Source organism: Mobula hypostoma, chromosome 13, assembly GCF_963921235.1.
Source record: "Mobula hypostoma chromosome 13, sMobHyp1.1, whole genome shotgun sequence".
In the NCBI taxonomy this organism is placed as follows: Eukaryota; Metazoa; Chordata; class Chondrichthyes; order Myliobatiformes; family Myliobatidae; genus Mobula; species Mobula hypostoma.
Window position 1 is genome coordinate 94,815,521 of NC_086109.1, and position 27,153 is coordinate 94,842,673.

The 27,153-nt window shown below is 42.1% G+C and overlaps 1 protein-coding gene across 3 annotated transcripts in view; it reads right to left on the reverse strand.

The window, feature by feature from the left end:
• The window catches only part of blm (BLM RecQ like helicase), an 88,822-nt gene that overhangs the window by 8,761 nt on the left and 52,908 nt on the right, over positions 1 to 27,153 (reverse strand). For all 3 annotated transcript variants that reach the window (XM_063066221.1, XM_063066222.1, XM_063066220.1), the window contains 7 exons: positions 26,889 to 27,049; positions 21,783 to 21,978; positions 19,038 to 19,228; positions 11,661 to 11,808; positions 9,266 to 9,465; positions 8,832 to 9,027; positions 5,547 to 5,669 (listed from right to left, as the gene is read on the reverse strand). In XM_063066221.1, coding sequence (XP_062922291.1) covers positions 5,547 to 5,669; positions 8,832 to 9,027; positions 9,266 to 9,465; positions 11,661 to 11,808; positions 19,038 to 19,228; positions 21,783 to 21,978; positions 26,889 to 27,049 — 1,215 coding nt within the window. The remainder of the gene's footprint in view (positions 1 to 5,546; positions 5,670 to 8,831; positions 9,028 to 9,265; positions 9,466 to 11,660; positions 11,809 to 19,037; positions 19,229 to 21,782; positions 21,979 to 26,888; positions 27,050 to 27,153) is intronic.

Sequence of the window (27,153 nt, forward strand, 5' to 3'; positions counted from 1 at the left end):
ACTACGCTTCAAATTGATTGTAAAGTTATTTGTAATGGCAACATCTCTGATGATATGGTCCACTGTTCTCTCCTATCAGATTACTCCTTCTTCATACCTTTACCTCTTCCACTTATCTCCTTCCAGCTTACTTCATCTAACCCCCCCACCCACACACTTCCCCCCTCACCTGATCTCACCCATCACCTGCCAGCTCGTACTCCTTCCCCTTCCTCTCCAGTTCCAATGAAGAGTCTCCACTGTTTATTCCCTTCCATGAATGCTGCTTGACCTGCCGAGTTCCTTCGGAACACTGCTTGTGTTCATCTCTGAGGATCTCTTCCGGGCTCTACAAATTATGAAGCAGGCATGGCAGCGGCTACACTTCGTCTGGATTTGCGGAGAAGTTATGTCACCAAAGATACTTGCAAATTTGTTTAGCTGTAGGGTAGAGAACATTGTGAATGGTTGCACCACGGCCTGGTACGGAAGCTCTAATGCAGAAGATGGCAATCAGCTATGGAAGGTTGTGGCCTCAGCTAGCTCCATCACAAGCACAACACTCCCCATCATCGAGGACACCTTCAAGAAGTGGTGTCTCGGGGGACGTCACATGATGACGTGGGATTGAGACGTGTAAATCCAGCTCTTCCTTAAAAAATCAGCAAAGTACCATCTAAACAAAGCAAAGTTAATAAGTACTTTCCGAAAACTACTTATAAACTTCTCAACAACATACATCAAAGTTGCTGGTGAACGCAGCAGGCCAAGCAGCATCTATAGGAAGAGGCGCAGTCGACGTTTCAGGCCGAGACCCTTCGTCAGGACTTCTCAAGACTATTTTACGATATGCCTCGTAAACTGCAAAAGAAGAGGCCTGTTGTTGTGAAGTCGCCGCGAGATGGGAAGAAAAAAGGGCCTACTGCAGCGATGAAACCTCGGACTCAGGTTGGATCTCCTTCGGAGGAGACACATTTTATCTCTGGCGTAGAAGAACAGGGTGCAATGGCAGCGGTAGCAGTCCCTGGGAAGAAGATGCCGGAATTGCGCATGTGCAAAGAAGTACGCATGCGCAAATCAGTACAACTCAAATCACAAGATCCGACGACTACTGCAAGTGAAAGTGACTCAGTGTCAGAATTGGATTCCGCAGAGAACACAGATGAAGAAGAGGAGGAAGAACTAGAAGAGACTGAAAGTAAACCATGTGATGGAGACATAAGAGAGGCCTTATTGCAAGTAATGATTGAATTAAAAGCATTAAAAATAGAGCTTAGAGACATGAAGATGAGGTATGATAAAGCTATGAAAAGACAGGAGAAGACCGATAAGAAACTTCAAAAGTTGGAAAGAACAATGGAACAGAGTGGAAAAAACAGAAAATGATATACTTGTCTGGAAAACGGAAAGAAATCGACTGTTGGAAAAAGTGGACGTGTTGGAAAATTTTAGTAGATGAAATAATATCTAGATTGTTAGTCTTAAAGAAGGTACAGATGGAGACAATCCAATAAAATTTTTTCAAAGATGGATCCCGGAAACTTTGCAAATGAAAGAGGAAGACCGATCAATTGGAATTGAGCGGGCACATAGAGCTCTAAGACCAAAAGCACAAGATGACCAATATCCACGATCAATTTTAATAAAATGTTTAAGATTTCAAGACAAAGAAAGGATTCCACAGGCAGCTGCCCAAGCTGCCAAGAAGAGAAAAGGACCATTGTTGATAGAAGGGAACAAAATTTTTTTCTACCTTGACATAAGTTATGAGCTTTTGAAGAGAAGGAAGAAATTTAATCCAGTGAAAAAAGTCCTATGGGATCACAGTTATCAATTTATATTGCGTTATCCTGCAACTTTGAAGATTTTTTTGGATAACGGAGAAAAAAGATTTTTTGACGCTTACCGGAAGGTGGAGGAGTTTGTGCGAGATTTTTTGAAGATACAAGAACAAACCCAGGGGAGCAAGATGGATTAAAGATGAAGATTGGGTCAAGGAATAGACTTGCTGGATTTTTAAAGGCGGAAGAATATATAAATATATTATTAATTATATGATAGAGGGGAAGAAAGGTTAAAGTTTAAGGAATATTAGTGGGAATAGTGACATTAATTTTTCTTTATATATATACAATTTTTTTTGTTACGAGGGAGCTGGAAGAAATACTGCCCAATCGCTACGGTATTCAGGTGTGCAAGCGTGGCAATAGCCACGACCTGCAAAATGGAGGGGGGTAGTGTGTTTTTTTTCATTCACAGCATTAGTAGGGGGGTATTTTGTTATTTTTCTCTTTGTATCATATCTATCTTTTATTTCTTTCTTTTTGCCTGGATGATTGGGAGGGAAACACATAGCAACATGGTGAAGTTTAAAGAGATTCCCCAAGGAACTATGAGAGTTGAGATGTTAAGTAATGTTTTAGATTGGAGTAACTTCGTTAAGAATAATGACTCATTTATTGAATTTTTTGAGCTTTAATGTTAATGGGCTTAATGGACCGGTGAAAAGGAAAAGAATCTTAACACATATTAAGAAAATTAAAGTAGATTTAGCCTTCTTACAGGAAACGCATTTAACAGAAACAGAACATCAGAAATTAAAGAGAGATTGGGTGGGTAGTGTTGTTGCAGCTTCATTTAATTCAAAAGCGAGGGGAGTAGCAATCTTGATTAATAAAACGTTACCAATTAGAATACAAAATGTAATAACTAATTCTGCGGGGAGATATGTGATTATACACTGTCAACTTTTTTCTGAATTATGGACTCTCATGAATATTTATGCACCAAATGAAAATGATGCAAAATTCATACAAGAAGCTTTTTTCAATTTGGCTGATGCACATGAAAAAATATTAATAGGAGGAGATTTTAATTTTTGCCTAGACCCAGTCTTAGATAGATCAACCAAGGCTGTCACAAAATCGAAGGTAGTAAAGCTAACTTTATCATTGATGAAAAATTTAAATTTGATTGATATATGGAGAAGAATTAATCCCAAAGAAAGAGACTATTCGTTCTATTCTAATAGACACAAAACGTACTCAAGGATAGATCTTTTCCTATTATCAATGAATATTCAACACAGAGTGAAAAATATGGAATATAAAGCAAGAATATTGTCAGATCATTCTCCTTTATTAATGACAATAATAATGACTGATAAGGAAGAAGTGACTTATAGATGGAGATTTAATTCAACATTATTAAAACGTCAAGATTTTTGTGATTTTATGAAAAAACAGATCCAATTTTTTTTGGATACAAACTCTCATTCAGTGGATGATAAATTTATTCTACGGGATGCGATGAAAGCATATTTGAGGTGTCAGATAGTAAGTTATACGACTAAAATTAAGAAAGAATATATGGCAGAACTAGATCAATTGGAAAAAGAGATTACAAAATTAGAAAAAGAATCTGAAAGACATATGACAGAAGAAAAATGAAGACAACTTGTCAATAAGAAGTTACAATATAATACACTTCAGACATATAGAATGGAAAAAGCAATCATGAGAACTAAGCAAAGGTATTATGAGTTAGGTGAGAGAGCACACAAAATTCTTGCTTGGCAGTTGAAAACAGAACAAGCTTCCAAAACGATAAATGTAATTAGAACAAGTGCAAATAAAATTACTTATAAACCTTTAGAAATTAATGAAACCTTCAAAAGTTTCTATTCTGAATTATATCAATCAGAATCACAAAATGATGTTAATGAGATAGAAAGGTTTTTATCACAAGTAACTCTTCCAAAATTGTATTTGGAAGAACAGAAGGGATGAGATATGCCTTTTACATTAAGAGGTTAAAGAAGCTTTAGGATCACTTCAAAGTAATAAATCTCCAGGAGAGGATGGTTTTCCACCTGAATTTTATAAGAAGTTTAAAGATTTATTATTTCCTCCTTTTATGGAGTTAATACGCCAAGCGGAAAAAATACATAAACTCCCAGAATCTTTCTCAACAGCGATTGTAATAGTATTGCCAAAAAAAGATAGCGATCCTTTAAAACCAGCATCATATAGGCCTATTTCTTTGCTGAACACGGATTATAAAAAAAAAGCAAAAATTTTATTGAATAGATTATCTAAATATTTACCAAAATTAATACATATGGACCAAACAGGATTTATTAAAAATACAATTGGCAGATAATGTAACTCGGCTACTCAGTATAATTCATTTGGCACAAAAAAGGGAGGGGATGAGTATAGTAGTAGCCTTGGATGCAGAAAAAGCATTTGATAGATTGGAATGGGATTTTTATTTAAAGTATTAGAAAAATATGGTTAGGAACACCTTTTATAAACTGGATTAAAACTTTAAATACCAACCCTAATGCTAAAGTAGTGACAAATAGTCAAATTTCAACACCATTCCAGTTAAAAAGGGCAACTAGACAAGGTTGTCCATTATCACCTGCTTTAATTGTATTGGCGACAGAGCCATTAGCAGAACTAATTAGAATTGATCCAGATATTAAGGGTTTTAGAGTTAATCAGGATGAATATAAAATTAACCTATTTGCTGATGATGTTTTTATTTACTTAACAAATCCACAGCATTCGTTACATAAATTATCTTCTAGATTGGATGAATATGGGAAAGTATCAGGGTATAAAATAAATTGGGATAAAAGTGAAATTTTACCTCTTACTAAAGGAGACTATAGCCAATGTCGATTAGCAACCCAATATAGATGGCCAGTAAATGGTATAAAGTACTTAGGTATAAGACTTGATAATGATGTAAAGAATTTATATATATTTAATTATTTACCACTATTGAAAAAAATTCAAGAAGATCTTGACAAATGGATGATACTACCAATTACATTAGTGGGTGGAGTCAATGTTGTAAAAATGAATATATTTCCTAGATTACAGTATTTGCTTCAAACATTACCAATACAATTGCCACAGAAATTTTTTCAAGAGTTAAATAAATGTGTGAGAAAATTTCTTTGGAAAGGTAAGATGTCAAGAATATCATTGGAAAAATTGACATGGAAATTTGAGTTAGGAGGGTTACAACTTCCAAACTTTAAGAATTATTATAAAGCAAATCAACTTAGATTTATTGCATCTTTCTTTGACGAACAAAAACCAGGATGGATTAGAATAGAATTAGCTAAGATAGGAGAAAATACACCGGAAAATTTTATATATAAATGGGAATCTAAATGGATACGGGGAAAGAAAGAATCTCCTATTTTAAAACATTTGATTGATCTATGGAATAAGATAAATGTTGATAATGAAATAAAGAAATCTTTATTAGCAAGGAGACCTTTGTTCCAAAACAGACTTATTCCTTTTACAATGGATAATCAACTTTAAAATAATTGGTACCAAAAAGGGATTAGATCTATAGGAGACTGTTATGAACGAGGCATATTGATGTCATTTGAACAACTAAAGAATAAATATAAAATATCAAATAACACTTTCTTTTGTTACCTTCAATTAAGGACTTACTTAAAAGGCAAACTGGGTCAAACAATGTTTTTGCCAAAACCCAACGAAATTGACCATTAACCGTACTACAGAGACTTTGCTCACCTGGTAGTTGCCATTCAGAGTACTTTTGGAGAACTTCGATAAGTTCACCTCCGTATTTGTCCAGCTTGTCTTCGGTGACACCATCTATCTGCAGAAGGACGTCAGGGTCTGACGACAGTGACTCTGCACAAAGAATTTTTTAATCATCAATATTTTTTAGAGACAAGAAAGGCATCAGCGTTGAGTGTTCACTAGCAAAACCTTCCGCATTCTCCATCAAGGACTGGCGAAACTCATCAGTTCAAGGCCAAGACCCTTCATCAAGACTCGGCCAGAATGTTAACTGTCTCTCTATAGATGCTGCCTGACTTGCTGAGTTCATCCTGTGCTTTGTATGTGTTTCTCAACATTTCCAGCATCTGCAGAATCTCTTGTATCTCCCACAATGGCTATTGTTTCACACAGTTTTTTGTATTTTGAAAGAATGAACCTTTCCTTTGTTTTTTTGTAATGTGGGTTTGTATGAAGGTCAGCTGTAGTCCGAGGTTCTCAAAAACAATCATTCAACTTTTGTTAAGACCATAACAGTCAGTGAGCTTCTCTTAAGATCCCAAGACATTGGAACAGAATTAAGCCATTCAACCCATCAAGGCTGCTCCACCATGGCTGATTCATTCTCCCTCTCAACCCCACTCTCCTGCCTTCTCCCCGTAATCTTTGACACCCTTACTAATCAAGAACCTGTTAACCTCACTTTAAATATACCCATTGACTTGGTCCCCACATCCATCTTGTGGCAATGATTTGCACAGATTCGCCACCCTCTTGCTAAAGAAGTTCCACTCATCTCCATTCTAAAGGGACGTCCTTCAATTCTGAGCCTAAGTCCTCCAGTCGTAGACTCTCCCACTATTGGAAACATCTTCTCCATGCATTAAGTAAAGATGAATCCCCAACTACACCCAAAATCCTACAGCCAAAATCAAAATTCAATTTGCCCAGGAGACTGTTAACGTTCAGCTACGTGCAAGCAATATAAAGATAAAGCTGACAAGCTTTTTAAAAAAAAACACACAATTAGAAGACACCCACTCTCAACTTCCCCTAAAAACACTAATTACTGTGGTTGAGAAAGTACTAAAAATACTCAAGAAACCCAATTACAGAGATCTAAGCAGAAACTCCAATGCAGTACTAAGGTGACAGTGTCCTAGAAGAGATGCTCTTTTATTGGAATATACCACAAGAAACAGGAGCAGCAGTTGTACAGATCCTCATGCACGCTCCACCATTTAAGAAGATCACAACTGATCTTCTATCTTTAGGGTTACTTTCCTGCACAATTCTACATTTCCTGATTTCCAGACAGGGCATTAAATAGAGTATATGTTTCAATTACATTTAAGTAATCCCATAGCACTATTCTACTCTGCCATGAACAGTTCCAAGCTCGGCTGTGAAAGGAGGAGGCAACTTCACCTCATAAGAACCCAGAGCTACAGAAACACATAGAAACTCCAAAGACCTCTTCCCTGGGAGAAGGATTTTCGAAGATGGGCTACACCTGGGGACAACTTGAAGATTGGCCCAGCTGCTTTTAATGGCCTATGCCTCAGTAGGGGTAATTGCTTAAGTAATAACACTATTCATATCCCTCAACCAACATCGTAAATAAATCAGCTCCACATGATCACACTACTCACTGTGCAAGTTTACCGTGTGTAAAGTGCTGGCGCAGTTTGCGATTATGCAATAACAAATGCATTGCATTTATTGGTGTAAACAGTCTTGACACATACTGAGGTTGCGAAAAGCACAATAATGGTTCAAACTGCTTTTCTTTCACCAGAATCATTATCAGGAGTCTCACTGCTTAATGAGAAGCTGAGCACAGTCTGTAGATGGCAGCAAATACAAGCTCCTGGTTGAGGTTAATGCTGAAATCACACAAGCCATAGAATCCATCCTTTATCTATCTCAGAACATGGGCATAGAACATTACAGACCCCTTGGTCTGCACTGACCGTTTAACCTGATCCAAGATCAATCTAACCCTTCCCTCCTAGAAAGCTCTCCATTTTTCTTTCATCCATGTGCCTCTCTATATACACATGACTGTGTAGCTAGGCAGAGCCCAAATACCATCTATAAATTTGCTGACGATACAACTACTGTTGGTAGAATCTCAGGTAGTGACGAGAGGCCATACAGGAGTGAGATATGCCAACTAGTGGAATGGTGTCGCAGCAACAACCTGGCACTCAACGTCAGTAAGATGAAAGAGCTGATTGTGGACTTCAGGAAGGGTAAGACGAAGGATCACATACCAATCCTCATAGAGGGATCAGAAGTGGAGAGAGTGAGCATCTTCAAGTTCCTGGGTGTCAAGATCTCAGAGGATCTAACTTGGTCCGAACATATCGATGTAGTTATAAAGAAGGCAAGACAGCAGCTATACTTCATTAGGAGTTTGAAGAGATTTGGCATGTCAACAAATACACTCAAAAACTTCTATAGTTGTACCATGGAGAGCATTCTGACAGGCTGCATCACTGTCTGGTACGGAGGGGCTACTGCACAGGACTGAAAGAAGCTGCAGAAGGTTGCAAATCTAGTCAGCTCCATCTTGGGCACTAGCCTAAAAAGTACCCAGGACATCTTCAGGGAGCGGTGTCTCAGAAAGGCAGTGTTCATTATTAAGGACCTCCAGCACCCAGGGCACGCCCTTTTCTCACTGTTACCATCAGGTAGGAGATACAGAAGCCTGAAGGCACACACTCAGCGATTCAGGAACAGCTTCTTCACCTCTGCCATCTGATTCCTAAACGGACATTGAAGCTTTGGACACTACCTCACATTTAAAAAAAAATACAGTATTTCTTGCACTTTTTTCAATTTTTTGCACTAAAAAAATCTATTCAATGTACATAATTGATTTACTTGTTTATTTATTTATTATGTTTTATTTTATTTATTTATTTTTTCTGTCTGCTAGATTATGTATTGCATTGAACAGCTGCTGCTAAGTTAACAAATTTCACGTCACATGCCGGTGATAATAAACCTGATTCTGATTCTAAGTCTCTTAAATGTCCCTAATGTTTCTACCACCACGCAGGTAGCACATTCCACCACTCTCTGCGTAAAAAAATTTACCTCTGACATCCCCCTCACCTTGAAATTATGCACCCTCACATTAGCCATCTCTACCCTGGGAAAGCGTCTCTGGCCTTCCACTCGATCTGTGCCTCTTTTCATCTTGTACACCTCCACTGAGTCACTTTTCACCCTTCTTCAGTCCAAAGAGATAAGCCCTAGCTTCTCAGCCATTATATCTAAAAGTACCTGCAATTCGTTTGATGGTGGCTGTGTTAAAGATGTTGAAGTAATGGACCCCATAGATTTTGCCCAGACGTTTGCAGAGTTCAGTCAGATCAGTGAGACACTTCTTCACCATCTCTTCACGTTTAGAAACGCTCTTCGTCACTGAGTTCCTCTGCTTCCTAATGCTACTGGCATTATCTGTCTCCTGAAAGTCCACCTTGCACCATAAAATAAATACTTGACAGTTATACAGCGGCTCAAGAATTCAAAGCCTTTAATAATTTCCAGCATCAAGTTACTTCCAGCGAACACACTAAGGAGATAAGCATGTAAGTACTAATATTTACTAATAATAACTTAACCAGGAAATAATTAATTATTATAATGATTGATAACAATGTAGATATTATAAATGCAGCATGTGGGCTAGGAGCTTGATGTAACAATGAATTTACCTGAAGGAAACCCATCAGAACTTGCTGTGCTCTCTCGCCCACAGTTACATAAGCAATCGCTTGATCATTGGCCGTGATGTACAAATCTTCTCGCAGAATTTTGTCTAGCACCAGCTTCCGAAACAGCCGCTCTACGTTGTGACGGGAGTATGCAGCCCCTGCTCCAAATATTCCGGACTGAATCCTGGCACTTTTACATCCTGAGGGGAAGTTCAGTTAGCATTGGACAATACATTCCCACAAATCCTAGAGAAAAGGGACCAGTACCTGATCCCAGGGCGACACTGAAGGGACAGGAAAGAAATGGCTTTAGCTGCTCATGAAATTAAAAAATGGCTCACAAATGGTTCCCAGGTTAATTGCCTGATTTATAATTTTTGTCTGATATTTCCCAGTTCTACTTTAAGAAAGTTCAAATTCAAGTTTATTGTCATTCAAGTACACGTATGTGTACAACATTGTTCCTCTGGGGCCAAGGTGCAAAACACAGTACAGTCAGACACTACACATAGTTATAACCCAGCACATACAGCATATATAGTTATGGTCCAGCACACACAGTCACAAAATATTAGCAGAAGTCTCTGGGTGGCATAGCCTGAAGATCAACAGGTTGACAGAAAGTGTGAGGTGCATGATTATGTGAGACAGTATGTTTAATAAAACAAGCAGTCGTATAAATACGTGAAACAGCAGCAATAAAAGATGAGCAGTGACCAGTGCAGGATGAGAGTGTGCCTGCGAGTCGTGAAGTGTGTTGGGGGTTGGCAGGGCATTCAGACAGGGTGTACATGTGCGCTGGGTGGCAGCAAGTGCATTTTTGTAACACCCTTCACAACCTTAAGAATGCTCCAAGTGGTCTACAGAATAGGAGGTACTGATGAAGCATGCTATCACTGCAGTAACAAAGGGTGTACAGGGAAAGAGAGCCCCCGTAAACCGCAATGAGATAAGCTGCCTCAGAGGTGTGGGTTGGCTGGCTGGTTGCTTGATTTATTCATTCATTAATTTAGCGCGGAACAGGCCTAACTGGCCCAACGAACCACACCACCCAGCGACCTACCGTTTTAGCCCTAGCCTAATCACAGCACAATTTACAATGACCAGTGAACCTACTAACTGGAAAACCCTCCCACTGTGGGAGGGAACCGGAACATCTAGAGAAAACCCACATGATTATGGGGAGAACGTACAGACTCCTGACTGTAATAGTGTTGTGCTAACTGCTACACTACCATGACGGCCCAATTAAATTTACTACTCTTTACTAAGTGAAATTTATCCATTTTTGCTTTACCCACACACCTCAGGGAGAGACCAAGCATTGTCAATTCCTGGGAATATGTCAGGGCAAGCAGTTCTACCTGTGTCCTGGCCAACAAGTCTCCTAAAAATACCCAATGAAAGACCACTGGATCATTCATTATTTCATTGATGGTTTGATCTTTGGTACAAAAACCCTGTATTGACCCATGTGAATAATATTTAAAAAAAGACACAGTAAACATAAATAACCTATTGTATGTAACACACCCAAAATGCTGGAGGAACTCAGCAGGTCCAGCATCATCTATGAAAATGAATAAACAGTCGATGTTTCAGCTCAAGACCCTTCTTCAGGACTCAGAAGGGAGGGGAAAGACACCAGAATAAAAAGGTGGGGGGGAGGGGAAAGAGGCTAGCTAGAAGGTGATAGGTGAAGCCAGGTGGGTTGGGAAAGAGAAGGAGAATGGGACCCGGGGGAAGTAGGTGAGAAAAGGTAAAAGGTCAGAGTGTGGAATTGGGGGGGGGGGGGTGGGAATTTGTTTACCAGAAGCTATCTTATATATGTATATCTATTGTGTTGTTTTTTAGTATTATTATTGTATCCTTTACCTTCCTTGGGTTTTTTTGTGCTGAACGGATTCAGAGTAACAATTATTTTGTTCTCCTTACACTTGTGTACATGAAATGGCATTAAACAATCTTGAATGTTACGCATACCTGCATGCTGATCATAAACACAAGATATTCTACAGGTGCAGGAAATCCAGAGTAACACACAAAATACTGGAGGAACTCAGCATCTGTCCTCTAACATTTTGTGTGTGTGAATCTGTCTGTTGTAAAGGTCACTGGGATGCCCGGAGGTGGTTGTATGTTGCAGAAGGTGTGAGAACACCACAGCAAGTGAGGTGGGGGAAAGTGGGTGCCTGGTTGTGGGAGGAGAGCAAGAGCACCAGAGTGAGATGAGTGATGCGAGGGTGGGAGACAACAAGGATGAGAGGGGACTGATCCGAACAACACTAGAGATGAATGAAAATGAACAGACATAAAAGGAAAAAAAACATACAAGTTAGAGCACCCCAGATATAACACCCCCACATCTAACAACCTGGAAGTAAGCTGCACTCACCGAGGAAGATATCGACCAGCATGTTCAGGGTGAGCCGGCAGGATGGTTGGGCTGCATGGTACTTCCTCCTACTGCCAGTATCGCAATGCTCCTGAACAAAGCGCACAACTCGCTTCACTTCCTCCGTCACATTCTTGGTCCTGTAATTCTACAATATGGACAATTAGCAGAGATGGAGTCCAGAACAAAAGGGAAATTTGGCACATTTTACTGGGCACCACTTTAAGAAACAATAGCTGCTCAAAAGAACAAAGCTCTTGTTGACTGAATGGTTGGGACTTGTAATGTGTTGTCTGACAACTGATCAATGCAGATTCAACAGTGATAAATGGTAATAAAAGAGAATAAGTGGATTTGCTTTTGAAAGAGTCACGCCAGATTCAACAGGCAGAATGCCCTCCTTCCGTGCTGTGCTTTTGGGCAATTAAAAGATTCTGTGATGATTGGTCATGTCAGGATAAATATTCCCGAGTAGATCATGCTAGAGAGCACTGACCACCAACGTCAATGCTGCAAGGTCAAATCCCATACTGGCAATCTGCAGCAAAGGCTCCAGTTTACTCAAACCCACACTTTCACGTATGGGTATTGTGTGTTCGTTTCTCAGATTCTGAGGGCTGATGTCTGAGAGTCCAGGGCCAAGGACTGGAGGCCCAGAGGAGGTCTTTCCTAGAGATGAAGGCCCTTCCATGTGTGTGATTGAGTGGGTGGGTGAGTGAGTGAGTGAGGATGTGGAGGGTAGAAAAGGGACTTGTTTTGCTGTTACAGTATTTGTGCTGTTCTGCCAAGAATTGTGGGCATATGTTGGTACTGGAATGTGTGGTGACATTTGGGTGTGTTGGCTATTAACACAAATGACATATATCACTGTATGTTTTGATGTACAGTAGTGCTAGAAAGTTTGTGAACCCTGTAGAACTTTCTCTATTTCTTCACAAATATGATCTAAAATGTGATCAGATCTTTACATAAGTTCTAAAACTAGATAAAGAGAACTCAATTAAATAAATAACACAAAAAAAACATAATACTTGTTCACTTATTTATTGAGAAAAATGATCCACTATTACACGTATTTGTTGAAAAATGTGAACCTTTGCTTTCAGTAACTGGTGAGACCCTTTTGTACAACAGTAACTTCAACCAAACGTTTCTGGTAACTGTTGATCAGTCCTGCACATCGGCTTGGAGGAATTTTAGACCATTCATCCTCACAAAACTGCTTCAGCTCTGGGGTGCTGGTGGGCTTCCTTGCACGAACTGCTTGTTTCAGGTCCTTTCACAACGTTTCTATAAGATTAAGGTCAGGACTTCGACTTGGCCATTCCCAAACACAAATTTACTTATTTTTAAACGATTCTGTTATTGATTTACTCGTCTTTTGGATCTTTGTTGGAATATCCAACTTCTATTAAGCTTCAGCTGACAGACTGCTACCCTGACATTCTCCTGTAAAATGTCTTGACACAATTTTGAATTCATTGTTCCCACAATGATTGCCAGCTGTCCAAGCCCTGAGGCAACAAAGCAGCCCCAAACCATGATGCTCCTTCCACCATGCTTCACAGTTGGGATGAAGTTTTGGTGTTGGTGTGCAGTGCCCTTTTCCCTCCAAATGTACAATGTGCACTTCTGCAAAAAAATTCAACTTTTGTCTCATCTGTCCACAGAATATTATCCCAGAAGCATCATAGAACATCCAGGTGGATTTTTGCAAACTTGAGACCTGAGTAATGTTTTTTTTTTTGGAGAGCAGTGGTTTCCTCTGTACTGTCCTTCCATGAACACCATTCTTATTCAAATGTGTTTTTCTTATAGTGGCCACATAAACAGAGACTTTTAGCAAGTTCTGTGGATTTCTGCAGGTCTTTTGCTGTTACCATTGGGCTCTTTTTTGCTTCCTTCAGCATTGTACGTTGTACCCTTTGTGTGATCTTTGAAGGATGCCCACTCCTAGGGAGAGTAGCAACAGTACTGAGTTTCATCCATTTATAGACAATTTCTCTTACTGTGGACCGATGAACACTCAAGGTCTTTAGAAATGCTATTGTAGCCTTTTTTAGCTTCATGCATCTCTACAATTCTTCTTCTAAAGTCCTCTGAAAGCTGTTTTGATCGAGGCATTATGCACAAAAACATCTTTCATGGGAAGTGCAGGCTTTGTCAGTAACCTGTTTTTCTGTGTCTTTTTTATATGGGGCAGGGCACCTCTACAACCCACACCTCCAGTCTGATCTCATTGACTGGAACACCTGACTCCAAATAGTTTTTGTAGCAGGCATCACCCCAGAGATTCATGTACTCTTTCCAACAAAAACATGTAATATTGGATCATTTTTCTCAATAAATAAATAAATGAACAAGTATCATACATCAAAGTTGCTGGTGAACGCAGCAGGCCAAGCAGCATCTATAGGAAGAGGTGCAGTCGACGTTTCAGGCCGAGACTCTTCGTCAGGACTAACTGAAGGAAGAGTGAGTAAGGGATTTGAAAGCTGGAGGGGGAGGGGGAGATGCAAAATGATAGGAGAAGACAGGAGGGGGAGGGATAGAGCCGAGAGTTGGACAGGTGATAGGCAAAAGGGGATACGAGAGGATCATGGGACAGGAGGTCCGGGAAGAAAGACAAGGGGGGGGGGTGACCCAGAGGATGGGCAAGAGGTATATTCAGAGGGACAGAGGGAGAAAAAGGAGAGTGAGAGAAAGAATGTGTGCATAAAAATGAGTAACAGATGGGGTACGAGGGGGAGGTGGGGCCTTAGCGGAAGTTAGAGAAGTCGATGTTCATGCCATCAGGTTGGAGACTACCCAGACGGAATATAAGGTGTTGTTCCTCCAACCTGAGTGTGGCTTCATCTTTACAGTAGAGGAGGCCGTGGATAGACATATCAGAATGGGAATGGGATGTGGAATTAAAATGTGTGGCCACTGGGAGATCCTGCTTTCTCTGGCGGACAGAGCGTAGATGTTCAGCAAAGCGGTCTCCCAGTCTGCGTCGGGTCTCACCAATATATAAAAAGCCACATCGGGAGCACCGGACGCAGTATATCATCCCAGTCGACTCACAGGTGAAGTGATGCCTCACCTGGAAGGACTGTTTGGGGTCCTGAATGGTGGTAAGGGAGGAAGTGTAAGGGCATGTGTAGCACTTGTTCCGCTTACACGGATAAGTGCCAGGAGGGAGATCAGTGGGGAGGGATGGGGGGGACGAATGGACAAGGGAGTTGTGTAGGGAGCGATCCCTGCGGAATGCAGAGAGAGGGGGGGAGGGAAAGATGTGCTTAGTGGTGAGATCCCGTTGGAGGTGGCGGAAGTTACGGAGAATAATATGTTGGACCCGGAGGCTGGTGGGGTGGTAGGTGAGGACCAGGGGAACCCTATTCCTAGTGGGGTGGTGGGAGGATGGAGTGAGAGCAGATGTACGTGAAATGGGGGAGATGCGTTTAAGAGCAGAGTTGATAGTGGAGGAAGGGAAGCCCCTTTCTTTAAAAAATGAAGACATCTCCCTTGTCCTAGAATGAAAAGCCTCATCCTGAGAGCAGATGCGGCGGAGATGGAGGAATTGCGAGAAGGGGATGGTGTTTTTGCAAGAGACAGGGTGAGAAGAGGAATAGTCCAGATAGCTGTGAGAGTCAGTAGGCTTATAGTAGACATCAGTGGATAAGCTGTCTCCAGAGACAGAGACAGAAAGATCTAGAAAGGGGAGGGAGGTGTCGGAAATGGACCAGGTAAACTTGAGGGCAGGGTGAAAGTTGGAGGCAAAGTTAATAAAGTCAACGAGTTCTGCATGCGTGCAGGAAGCAGCGCCAATGCAGTCGTCGATGTAGCGAAGGAAAAGTGGGGGACAGATACCAGAATAGGCACGGAACATAGATTGTTCCACAAACCCAACAAAAAGGCAGGCATAGCTAAGACCCATACGGGTGCCCGTAGCTACACCTTTAGTTTGGAGGAAATGGGAGGAGCAAAAGGAGAAATTATTAAGAGTAAGGACGAATTCCGCTAGACGGAGCAGAGTGGTGGTAGAGGGGAACTGATTAGGTCTGGAATCCAAAAAGCGTAGAGCTTTGAGATCTTCACCATGGATGTCCAGTCCTTATATACTTCCATCCCCCATCAGGAAGGTCTCAAAGCTCTACGCTTCTTTTTGGATCTGCTCTCACTCCATCCTCCCACCACCCCACTAGGAATAGGGTTCCCCTGGTCCTCACCTACAACCCCACCAGCCTCCAGGTCCAACATATTATTCTCCGTAACTTCCGCCACCTCCAACGGGATCCCACCACTAAGCACATCTTTCCCTCCCCCCCGCCTGCATTCCGCAGGGATCGCTCCCTACACAACTCCCTTGTCCATTCGTCCCCCCCATCCCTCCCCACTGATCTCCCTCCTGGCACTTATCCGTGTAAGCGGAACAAGTGCTACACATGCCCTTACACTTCCTCCCTTACCACCATTCAGGGCCCCAAACAGTCCTTCCAGGTGAGGCATCACTTCACCTGTGAGTCGACTGGGGTGATATACTGCGTCCGGTGCTCCCGATGTGGCCTTTTATATATTGGTGAGACCCGACACAGACTGGGAGACCACTTTGCTGAACATCTATGCTCTGTCCGCCAGAGAAAGCAGGATCTCCCAGTGGCCACACATTTTAATTCCACATCCCATTCCCATTCTGACATGTCTATCCACGGCCTCCTCTACTGTAAAGATGAAGCCACACTCAGGTTGGAGGAACAACACCTTATATTCCGTCTGGGTAGTCTCCAACCTGATGGCATGAACATCGACTTCTCTAACTTCCGCTAAGGCCCCACCTCCCCCTCGTACCCCATCTGTTACTCATTTTTATGCACACATTCTTTCTCTCACTCTCCTTTTTCTCCCTCTGTCCCTCTGAATATACCTCTTGCCCATCCTCTGGGTCACCCCCCCCCCGTCTTTCTCCCCGGACCTCCTGCCCCATGATCCTCTCGTATCCCCTTTTGCCTATCACCTGTCCAGCTCTCGGCTCTATCCCTCCCCCTCCTGTCTTCTCCTATCATTTTGCATCTCCCCCTCCCCCTCCAGCTTTCAAATCCCTTACTCACTCTTCCTTCAGTTAGTCCTGACGAAGGGTCTCGGCCTGAAACGTCGACTGCACCTCTTCCTATAGATGCTGCTTGGCCTGCTGCGTTCACCAGCAACTTTGATGTATGTTGCTTGAATTTCCAGCATCTGCAGAATTCCTGTTGTTTGCGTTTAAATGAACAAGTATAATGTTTTTTGTGTTATTTATTTAATTGGACTCTTTTTTATCTAGTTTTAGGACTGGTGAAGATCTGATCACATTTTAGGTCATATTTATGCAGAAATTGAGTGTTTAGAGACTTTCCAGCACCACTGTACATGTGACAAATAAATCTGGATAAACCAGTATTCCACCTCCTGATGCTGTGGCAGAATATGTGGGAACATTGTCTGGTGGCTGTCAATTGGCACACTGAACAGTCATGTGACGATATACGGACTGTCTGTTGCAAAGTGCATCACCTGTCATGAGGGAGTAATCTCAGCTTGTAGACATGCAGCCAGTCATTGACCAGATGCAATTAACCATAGCTGTGCATAACCATTCCCAAAACACGAAACACTGTCGTAGGAAAGCAGCATCCATCAGCAGAGATCCCCACCAACCAGGCCATGATCTCTTCTCGCTGCTGCCATCGGGCAGAAGATACAGGAATCTCAGGACTTGTACCACCAGGTTCAAGAACAGTTACCACCCCTAAAACATCAAGTTCTTGAACCAAAGGGGATAACTACACTCATCTGCCATTGGGATGTTCCCACAATCAATGATCTCACTTTAAGGACTCTTGTTATCTCATGTTCTCATTATTTTTTGCTATTTATTTACACTTGCATTTGCAATTTGTTGTCTTCTGAACTCTACTTGACCTTTCACTGATGTTGTTATAGTTACTATTTTATAGCTTTGCTAAGTATGCCCTGCAGGAATATGAATCCAAGTACTTGATAATAACATTTACTTTGAACTTTGAAAATGCCAGGTGTTGCATGCACATACTATGGTTCTGGAACAAAGGCAGGTGTGTCATTCATGAATGCAGTATAGAATATACACTTCACATTAGGGCACCATGGTAACGCAGCAGATAGCACAGCGCTATCAGAGCTCAGGGCATTCCCGAGTTTAGAGTTCAATTCTGGTGCTGTTCAGTAAGGGTTCTACGACGTGCCCATGGCATGTGAGTGCTCCAGTCTTCGCCCACAGTTCACACACATACTGGGTAGGTTGAATGGTCACTGTAAATTGTCCTGTGATTTGGGTTAACCGGGGCTGTGTGGCCCGAAGGGTCGACTCTGTGCTGTATCACTAAATAGGTCAATCACCATTGGCTTGTTTTGTGATGCAGGGCTTAACGCACACAATCACAGAGGCGGCACGGTACATAACACTTTACAGTACAGGCAACCCAGATTCGATTCCCGCTGCTGCCTGTAAGTTCTCCCTGTGACTGTGTGGGTTAACGCTGGGTGCTCTGGTTTCCACCCTCAGCCCAAAGACATACCGGTTGGTAGATCGTTGTAAATTGTACTGTGATTAAGCTCAGATTAAATCGCAGCGTGGCTCAAAGGACCAATTCCACGCTGTATGGCAATAAAATAAATAAATACAGGAGGAAGCCATTCATTCCAGTGCCTGTACTATCTTTGTACAGAACATTAGTTCTTCCCCACAGTCTGTTTTCTAACTATTCATCAATTCCATTTTAAAAGCCCCCCCGTCAATCTGCTTCCTTCACTCTTCCACGCACCACAATCCAGATCAGAATCCAAGCTGCACAAGAAAACTTTCTCCCCATCAGCTTCTGGTACTTTTGTCAGTGGTCTCTGGTTCATGACCCTCCTGCCACAGGGAACTGTTTCCTCAAAACCCTTTTACTAGTACCATGAGACATAGGAGCAGAATTAGGCTATTTGGCCCATCAAGTCTGCTCTGACATTGATCACGGCTGATTTATTTTTCCTCAAGTCTTCTCCCTGTAACCTTTGATGCCCTGACTCAAACACAAAATAATCTGCAGATGCCCTGACTCTAATGGGAGCAGGCAGGAGAATGTAGTTGAGAGAGATAATAAGTAAGCCATGATCAAAAGGCAGTCAGACTCAAAGGAGCGGAATGACCTAATTCTACTCCTATGTTTTACAGTCCACTAATCTCTGCTTTAACGGCACAAGCCACTCATTAAGTAATAGTACTTCAGCATTTGTAACGTGAATCAATATTTCAGTACCTAGTACCAATGGTTAATTATCCAGTAATACCATGCTAATATTTGTAAGAACAACTAATAACTAAGCAGAACATACTTTCTTCCGGACACAATTGTCGCAGGTCACTTCTGGGTGCTCCTTGCAGAACTGGGCGTTGAAGCCATTTTCCCCAAAGTAGGCTAGCAACTGTATCCTGCGACACTCCACCACGTTCTCACAGTAATGCACCATATTGTACAAGTTGTTGAAGTGCGTCTGCTTGGTGAACTGGTTCCCATCTCTCTCCACTGTAAAAACGCATATCACATTTTAGGGCAGACACAGAATGGTGCAGAATCCAGCACTTTGCAGGGTGCCCTATTTGTGAGCCTGCACACCCTCCTCCAACACTTCAAGTTTGCATAACCTTTTACCCTAGACTGTTGCAAAGTCTCGTTTATCAGATAAAACAGAGATCAAGGATCTCTCCGTGAAATCCTGCAGTAAAATGCATCTTTTTTTCAAGGAGATGTAAAGAAGATCATGGGTTAAGAGTGAAAGGTGAAAAGTTTAAGGGGAAACTTCTTCACTCAGAGGGTTGTGAGAATGTGGAATGAGCTGCCAGCACAAGTGGTGCATGCAGGCTTGATTTTAATGTTTCAAAGAAGTTTGGATAGGTACATGGCTGGTAATGGTATGAAGGGCAGCCCAATGGGAGCAAGCAGTTTAAATTGCTTGGCATGGACTACTTGGGCCGAAGGGCCGGTTTCTGTGCTGTATGTTTCTATGACCCTAAGAAACAGACAAATGAAAGGTGAAGCATTAATGATCGCTAACACACAAAAATACCAGAGGAACACAGAAGGTCAGGCAGCATCTATAGAGGGGAATAAACAGACGTTTCCAGCTGAAACCCATGATCAAGGCTTCATCAGGATCTCGGCCTGAAATGTTGACTGTTTATTCCGCTCCATAGGTGCTGCCTGACTTGCTGAGTTCCAAAAGCATGTTGTGTGTGTGTCACTTTGGATTTCCAGCATCTGTAGAATCTCTTGTGACAGGTGAAAGGTGAAAAGAGACTGCAAGAAAAGAGACAAAAGAGAAAAGCACATTTTATTTTAAGAGCCTGGAAGAACTTTTGACCTGCAGGAATGAAAGTTCAGTTTCAATTGGTCTCTTTTCTATTGTGGGGTGTCATTGCAAGAAATAAATCTTAAATACCAGCCCTTTCTTGCTAAAGTGTTCAAATCAGCTTCATGGTTTAAACCATTAAGTTCACTGATACCGACACTGACAATGGTACAGACCAAGTTTCCACTTTAGCAGGGTACAACTCATCCTGTGACCTGCAGTGATTCATACTCCCTGTCACACATTGTTATGCTTTTAAGGGTCAAGCATGAGGCTTGCTGTATAATTTCCCCATGAAATCCTGGCTCTTTTTTTCCTGCCAGATGTTCTGAGTCAGCCAGAGCAGAATGAACATACTGGGACTACAGTGTATAATCATGGATGCAGATTATTCTGGTGCCACAACCAAGCCCATACTTGTGCACTTACGATGTAAAAGTGTGTGTTGGCCTTCATTAGTCAGGGATTGAGTTCAAGAGCTCTGAGGTAATATTGCAGTCCTATAAAACTCTGGTTAGAGCATTTGGAATACTGTGCTCAGTGCTGGTTGCCTCATTATAGAAAGGATATACAAGCTTTAGAGAGGGTGCAGAGGAAATTTACCAGGGTGCTGCCCAGATGGGAGGCATGAGGACAGGTTAAGTAAGCTAGGGCTTTTGTCTTTGGAACAAAGGAGGATAAGAGATGACTTGATATAAGTGTACATGATAAGAGGCACATACCAAGTCGATAGCTAGAGACCTTTTCCCAGTAGAAATGGCTAATACTCGACAACATAATTTTAAGGTGATTGAAGGAAAGTATATAGGAGATGTCAGAGCTAAGTTTTTTTTTTAAATACAGAGAGCGTAAGGGCATGGAATACCCTGCCAAGGTGGTGGTAGAGGTGATATATTAGAGAGATTTAAGAAACTCTTAGACACATGAATATAAGAAAACTGGAGGGTTACATAGGAGATCAGGGTTACAATTGATTTTAGTGTAGGTTAGAAAGTCAGCACAACATCATGGGCTTGTAATGTGATGGTTTTCTAAGTTCTATGTATAATCAAGAAAAAGAACCCAAATTCATATCAAGAGACATAAGAAACTGCAGACAAGGGAATCTGGAGCAACAAACAATTTGGTGGAAGAGCTGAGCAGGTGTGGGGGCAAAGTAACGTGCACAGTACATTGCCTCCCACAGATGCTGCTCAACTTGCCAAGTACTTCCAGTGGGTTGCTTGTTGCTTCAAATTTGCATTAAGCTCTTGTAGACCTTAAGAAATCTCTAAAAGCTTAAACCAAGATCCTTGGATGACACTTTCTTCACAAACAAGCAATTGGAGTGTTTCCACTCAAACAACATTACAGCCTTCGGCCCACAAAGTTATACCAACCTTTTAACCTGGATGATATCGCCTACTATTGCACAAGCTGAGTGGATTGGTGCGATATAGCTCAGGGCACTAACAGGGCCTTCAAGTTCAGGGCACTGTGTCAGGGGTGTATATGGCACTCTAGCTAATCGCCAGTTTGCACTTAAATAGGTTTTAGTCACAACAGCAAGACACACATTATTATAGTGAATGGGAATTTTAAAAAAACCATCTTTCCCTCACAGCATCACTCTCTCCCTATAAGGAAACCAGTTTTACACAGTACCACAAATCAACAACAAGCCAAATGTTGTCAGCAGCCACTACTGACTTGCCCTGTTAAGTTTTTGTCAACAACTGGTTCCTTACTCACTCTGGATGATGCGCCTGATCCTGGTGACATCACTATAGCTGTAGAAAAGAATACAATGTGAAGTTTCCCCATCTCTTCCTGCACGACCCGACTCTTGGTAATACCCTTCCATGGACTTGGGTAACGTGGCGTGGATGACATAGCGAACATCTGGCTTATCAATCCCCATGCCAAATGCAATTGTGGCACAGATCACCTGAAGGAACACAAAAAGCGAAGATGCTACATTCCTGGCTGTCAACATCATTTGAAGATCTATCCCAGGCCCAACATATTGATGCAATTATGAAGAAGGCACGTCAGTGACTGTATTATAAAGGGTCAATCTTTGTTCTTGTTTGTGGCCCAGAATGCAATAGAACCAGCTGCAGGAGCTTAGGATACTACAATGGGAATACTGAGGAACAGCAATGGAAACATGAACATTTGTGAAGACAGGGGTGGGACTCGTGAAGAGTGGTGAGAGGTGATGAGTGATTCTGCTTTGGTGGTTTGAGATTAGACTACGCATTGGTCCACTTACCACGGCATTTCATGCAGTACTGGGCAAAAGGCTCAAGCACATACTTAGAACTAGGATGTCTAAGACTTTTGCACAGTACTGTAGCAATTTTATGTATTGCACTGTACTGCTACAAGAAAAAACTAATTTCATGAAATATGAGCAATGATATAAACCTGATTCTGACATGGGTCTCATTTGCAGATGGAGAGTGGGAGAATAATGGTTGGGAAAAGGGGAAGGGAGAGCGGAGGGAGCAGGAAGTACCAGTGAGACATTGTGTAATGATCAATAAAACAATTGTTTGGAATCAAATGACCTTGTCTGGTGTCTGAGGGCTGAGTATGCCTGAACCTACAGAAACCCCTGCCCCTGGCACTACTTCTCTGCTGCCTGTCCCATGGCACTCCATCCTCGCCATTCCTAATATCCTTTGCTCCTGCCAGATTTACAAACTTGCTCTCCGCTCCACATTGACAAATACTGTACCGTGCAAAAGTCTTGGGCACCCTGGATATATATGTGTGCCTAAGACCACTGAAAAATATAGTATCAGTGGAAGGGTATAAAAGTAAAGCAGACAGGGGATATGAGGTACTTCTCGAGGCCTCATCAAGGGGCTGGTCACAAACAGTGCCGTGGATGAGTGAGAAGTGTGCTGCAGTAAGAGGGGCCCCTACATACCGAGATAAATATTTTAATGCTTGGTCTGTTATGTTCTAATAAACACAGTTTTGTAGTTCTAAGTAGATAATTGGAGTTTGTGTATTTCACCAAGTTGGATCCAAGAACCTATTGTAAAATACAGTGGCTTTATTTCCTTAGGAGTTTGAGAAGATTTGGTATGTGACCAAAGGCTTCAGCAAATTTCTACACATGTAGCATGGAGAGCATTCTGACTGGTTGCATCACTGTTTGGTACGGAGGGGCTAACGCACAGGATCAGAAATCTGTAAAAGGTTGTAAACTCAGCCAGCTCCATCATGGGCACTAGCCTCCCCACCTTCGAGAGCATTTTCAAAAAGCAAGATCCAAGCAGCATCCATCATTAAGGACCCTCACCAGCCAGAATATGCCCTCTTCTCGATACTACCATCAGGGAGGATGTACAGAAGCCTGAAAACATACACTCAACGTGTTCGCAGAAGTTTCTATCCCTCTGCCACACTATAGTTTCACTATTTTGCTCTCTTTTTGCACTAATTTATTTATATTTTATATTTCTTTTTGTAACTTATAGCAATGTTTTATGTATTGCACTGTACTACTGCTGCAAAACAACAGGTTTGGAAAGATTAGAAAGGGTGGGACGGTAGTTTAACAGGGCAGCATTGTACCGTGGTGGTCAGCACAACACCTCACAGTACAAGCGACAGGGGTTCAATTCCCACCACCGCCTGTACGGAATTTGTACGTTCTCCCCATCACCGCGTGGCTTTCCTCTGGGCGCTCTGGTTTACTCCCACAGCCCAAGATGTACCGGTTGGTAGGTTAATTGGTCATTGTAAATTGTCCCGTGACTAGGCTGGAATTAAATGAGGATTGCCAGGTGGGTCGGCTCTAAGGGCCGGTTCCGTGTTGTATCTCAGAAATAAATAAACAAACAAACAAATAAATAGCTGCAGAGACTTGTAACCTCAGTCAGCTCCATCATGGGCACAACCCTCTCCACCACCAGGGACAACTGCATAGGTGGTTTTGATTCTTATACCTAGAGTCCAGAATAAATTAATTTTGCTCAGCAGTCACAGGAAGTCATGTTGACGGTCCTTAATCTTATCACCACTCCTCTGTACAACACAGACCAACACCGCCCTTTTACACCTTAAGGTTCAGATTTTCAAGGCACTTTGCCATAGAGAATAGATGAGACTTCTTAACCCAAAGTCATAGCAAAGTCGGCCTTTGCAAAGTTTCGACAGCAAAATATCGATTGTGTTTTACACAATTTTAACACTGACAAACCTAAAGTTTTCTAGAATAATCTCAGGGGTGAGGGATTTTAATTAGCAGTTGAGTGAAGGTTTTTTTCTTTAAACACTTTCAGTATCTGGCCTCATTGGCAAGTCCTGTATTTATTGCCCTTGAAGAAGCGGTGGAGATCTTTCTTCTTGAACCACTGCAGTCCTTCTAGATGCTGCTAAGGAGGAAAGTTCATATTTAGACCCAAAGATAATGAAGGACTGGCTATACAAGTCAGAATGTGTGCAGCACGAGAGGGAACCTGCCTCCACATTCTTTCTGCCTCCGCTCTTCTTGGTGGTAGAGAATGGAAATGAGATCAGGGAAGGACGGAGGAACATTTTATAGATGGAGCACACTGCAGTCAATGTTGGAGGATATAAAAACACACAGTGGTGGATGAGATGTCAATCAAGTGGGCAGCTTTGTCCAAAATGGGATTAAATCTCTTTAGAGTCATTGAAGCTCCACTCACTCAGGAAGGTAAAGAGCACTCCTTCACACTCCTGATTAGTGCACTACAGATGGTGGAAAGGCTTCAGATGGAAGATGAATCATGACACTCAGCCACTGAGCAATTTTTATGTATAACCTCTAGAGTGGGGGAGACAGTCATGCTATTGCCAGTGAGCAAGGTTAGACTCTCTCTCATATGAAACTGTTCATTTTAGGAAATAATTTAATTAAGCTGCTCAAAATTAGGAGGATTTATGAAACAGGGAAACTCAGTTGACGGTAAGGGTTGAAAGGGAGAAGCAGTCTCCAGTAACTCAAGGTTAAAAATTAGAACTAGCTTCCAACCAAGCAGAGTTCACTGCCAAGAAGGCCCACCAGTGCCTTTACTTCCTGAGAAAACTAAAGAAATTTGGCCTGTCCCCAAAAACTCTAATTTTTATAGATGCACCGTAGGGTGCATCACAACCTGGTATGGAAGTTGTCCTGTCCAAGACCGAAAGAAGCTGCAAAAGATCGTGAACACGGCGCAGCACATCACACAAACTAATCTTCCGTCTGTGGACTCGCTTTACACCGCACGCTGTCGGAGCAGTGCTGCCAGGATAATCAAGGACACGACCCACCCAGCCAACACACTTTTCGTCCCTCTTCCCTCCAGGAGAAGGTTCAGAGCTTGAAGACTCGCACGGCCAGATTTGGGAACAGCTTCTTTCCAACTGTGATAAGACTGCTGAACGGATCCTGACCCAGATCTGGGCTGTACCCTCCAAATATCCAGACCTGCCTCTCTGTTCTTTTGCACTACCTTACTTTCCATTTTCTATTTATGATTTATAATTTAAATTTTTAATATTTACTAATTATAATTATTTTAAATATTTTTAATATTTAATAGTTATAATCCAGGGAGTGTAAAGCGCAGAATCAAATATCGCTGTGATGATTGTATGTTCTAGTACCAATTGTTTGGCGACAATAAAGTACAAAGTTTATCACTTGTACATCGAAACATACAGCGAAACGTGACGTTTGTGTTAAATCAAATCAGTGAGGGTTGTGCTGGGCAGTCTGTAAGAGTTGCCGTCATAGCAACTTATTAACCCTAACCTGTACGTACATTTTTGGAATGTGGAGGGAAACCCACACAGTCATTGGCGAACATACACACTCCCTCCAGAAAGCAGAAGGAATCGAAGCCCGATCTTACAGCCGGCACTGTAAAGCATTAACTGCATGCCATACACCCGTAGGTGACTGGTGAAAGAATTTGAGATAAAGAGGGACGTGTTTTAAATAAGGCAACCATGTTGTAATCTAGAATGGGTTGTCTTTAGGGGCATTGAAAGCAGATTGAACAGGAGGTTTTCAGGCAGATTGGATGGAAGGGGAAGATTGAAAGACGAGGGGGAAATCAGGGACCAATGAGCTGATTTTTCTCCTGTGATACAAAGCAGAGCAGTTAGCACGATGCTTTACAGTGTCAGTAATCCAGGTTCAATTCTCACTACTGCCTGTAAGGAGTCTGTACATACTCTCTGTGACTGCGTCAGTTTCATCCCATGGCATGGCAGCGTAGTGGTTCGCACAACGCTTTATTATACAGACGACCCGGGCTCAATTCTCACCGCTACCTGTAAAGAGTCTGTACATTCTTCCCTTGACCACGTGGGCTTCCTCCGGGTGCTCTGGTTTCCTCCCACAGTCCAAAGACGTACCAGCTGGTAGGCTAATTGGTCATTGTAAATTGTCCCATGATTGGGCTGGGATTAAATCAAGGGATTGCTGGACAGTGTGGCTCGAAGGGCCAGAGGGCCTACTCTGCGCTGTATCTCAATAAATAAAATAAACATTCCAAACACATACGGGTTTACGTTAGTGACCTGTGGGCATGTGACGTTGGCACCAGAAACATGGCGATGCTTGCGGGCTGCTCCTATCACATCCTTGGCTGTGTTGGTCACTGACACAATTGACGGATTTCACTGCATCTTTCAATGTACGTGTGACAAATAAAGCTAACAATTAACCTTTAAATCTTTCTTTTCTGCCGTACTAGTTGCACCTCTAAATAAGCTAGTCATTTTGTTTCAGGCATTGTCTTCTTTCTGGATGAAATATATCAGTGGTTAACAGAGCAGGCTACAGAGAGCTCCTGCATACCACTGGAACACATCATAGCCTCTTACCTGGCAGCCATCCTGGTTAATCCACTTGTTTTGTACCATTTCCCTGCTGGCGTCGTCCAGGCCAGCGTGATAGGACAGACCAGCAATCCCATTCCTTTGCAGCTTTTCAGCTACAGTGTCACACTCGTGTCGAGACAGACAGTAAATAATCCCAGAGTCGTCTGTATATAATGTAAACAAGGAGGTTAGTGAAGCTCCAAACCATCCAAGCACCAGCATTATTTAAGGATGGAAGATCTACCAGAGTTAAATCAATCAATCAGCG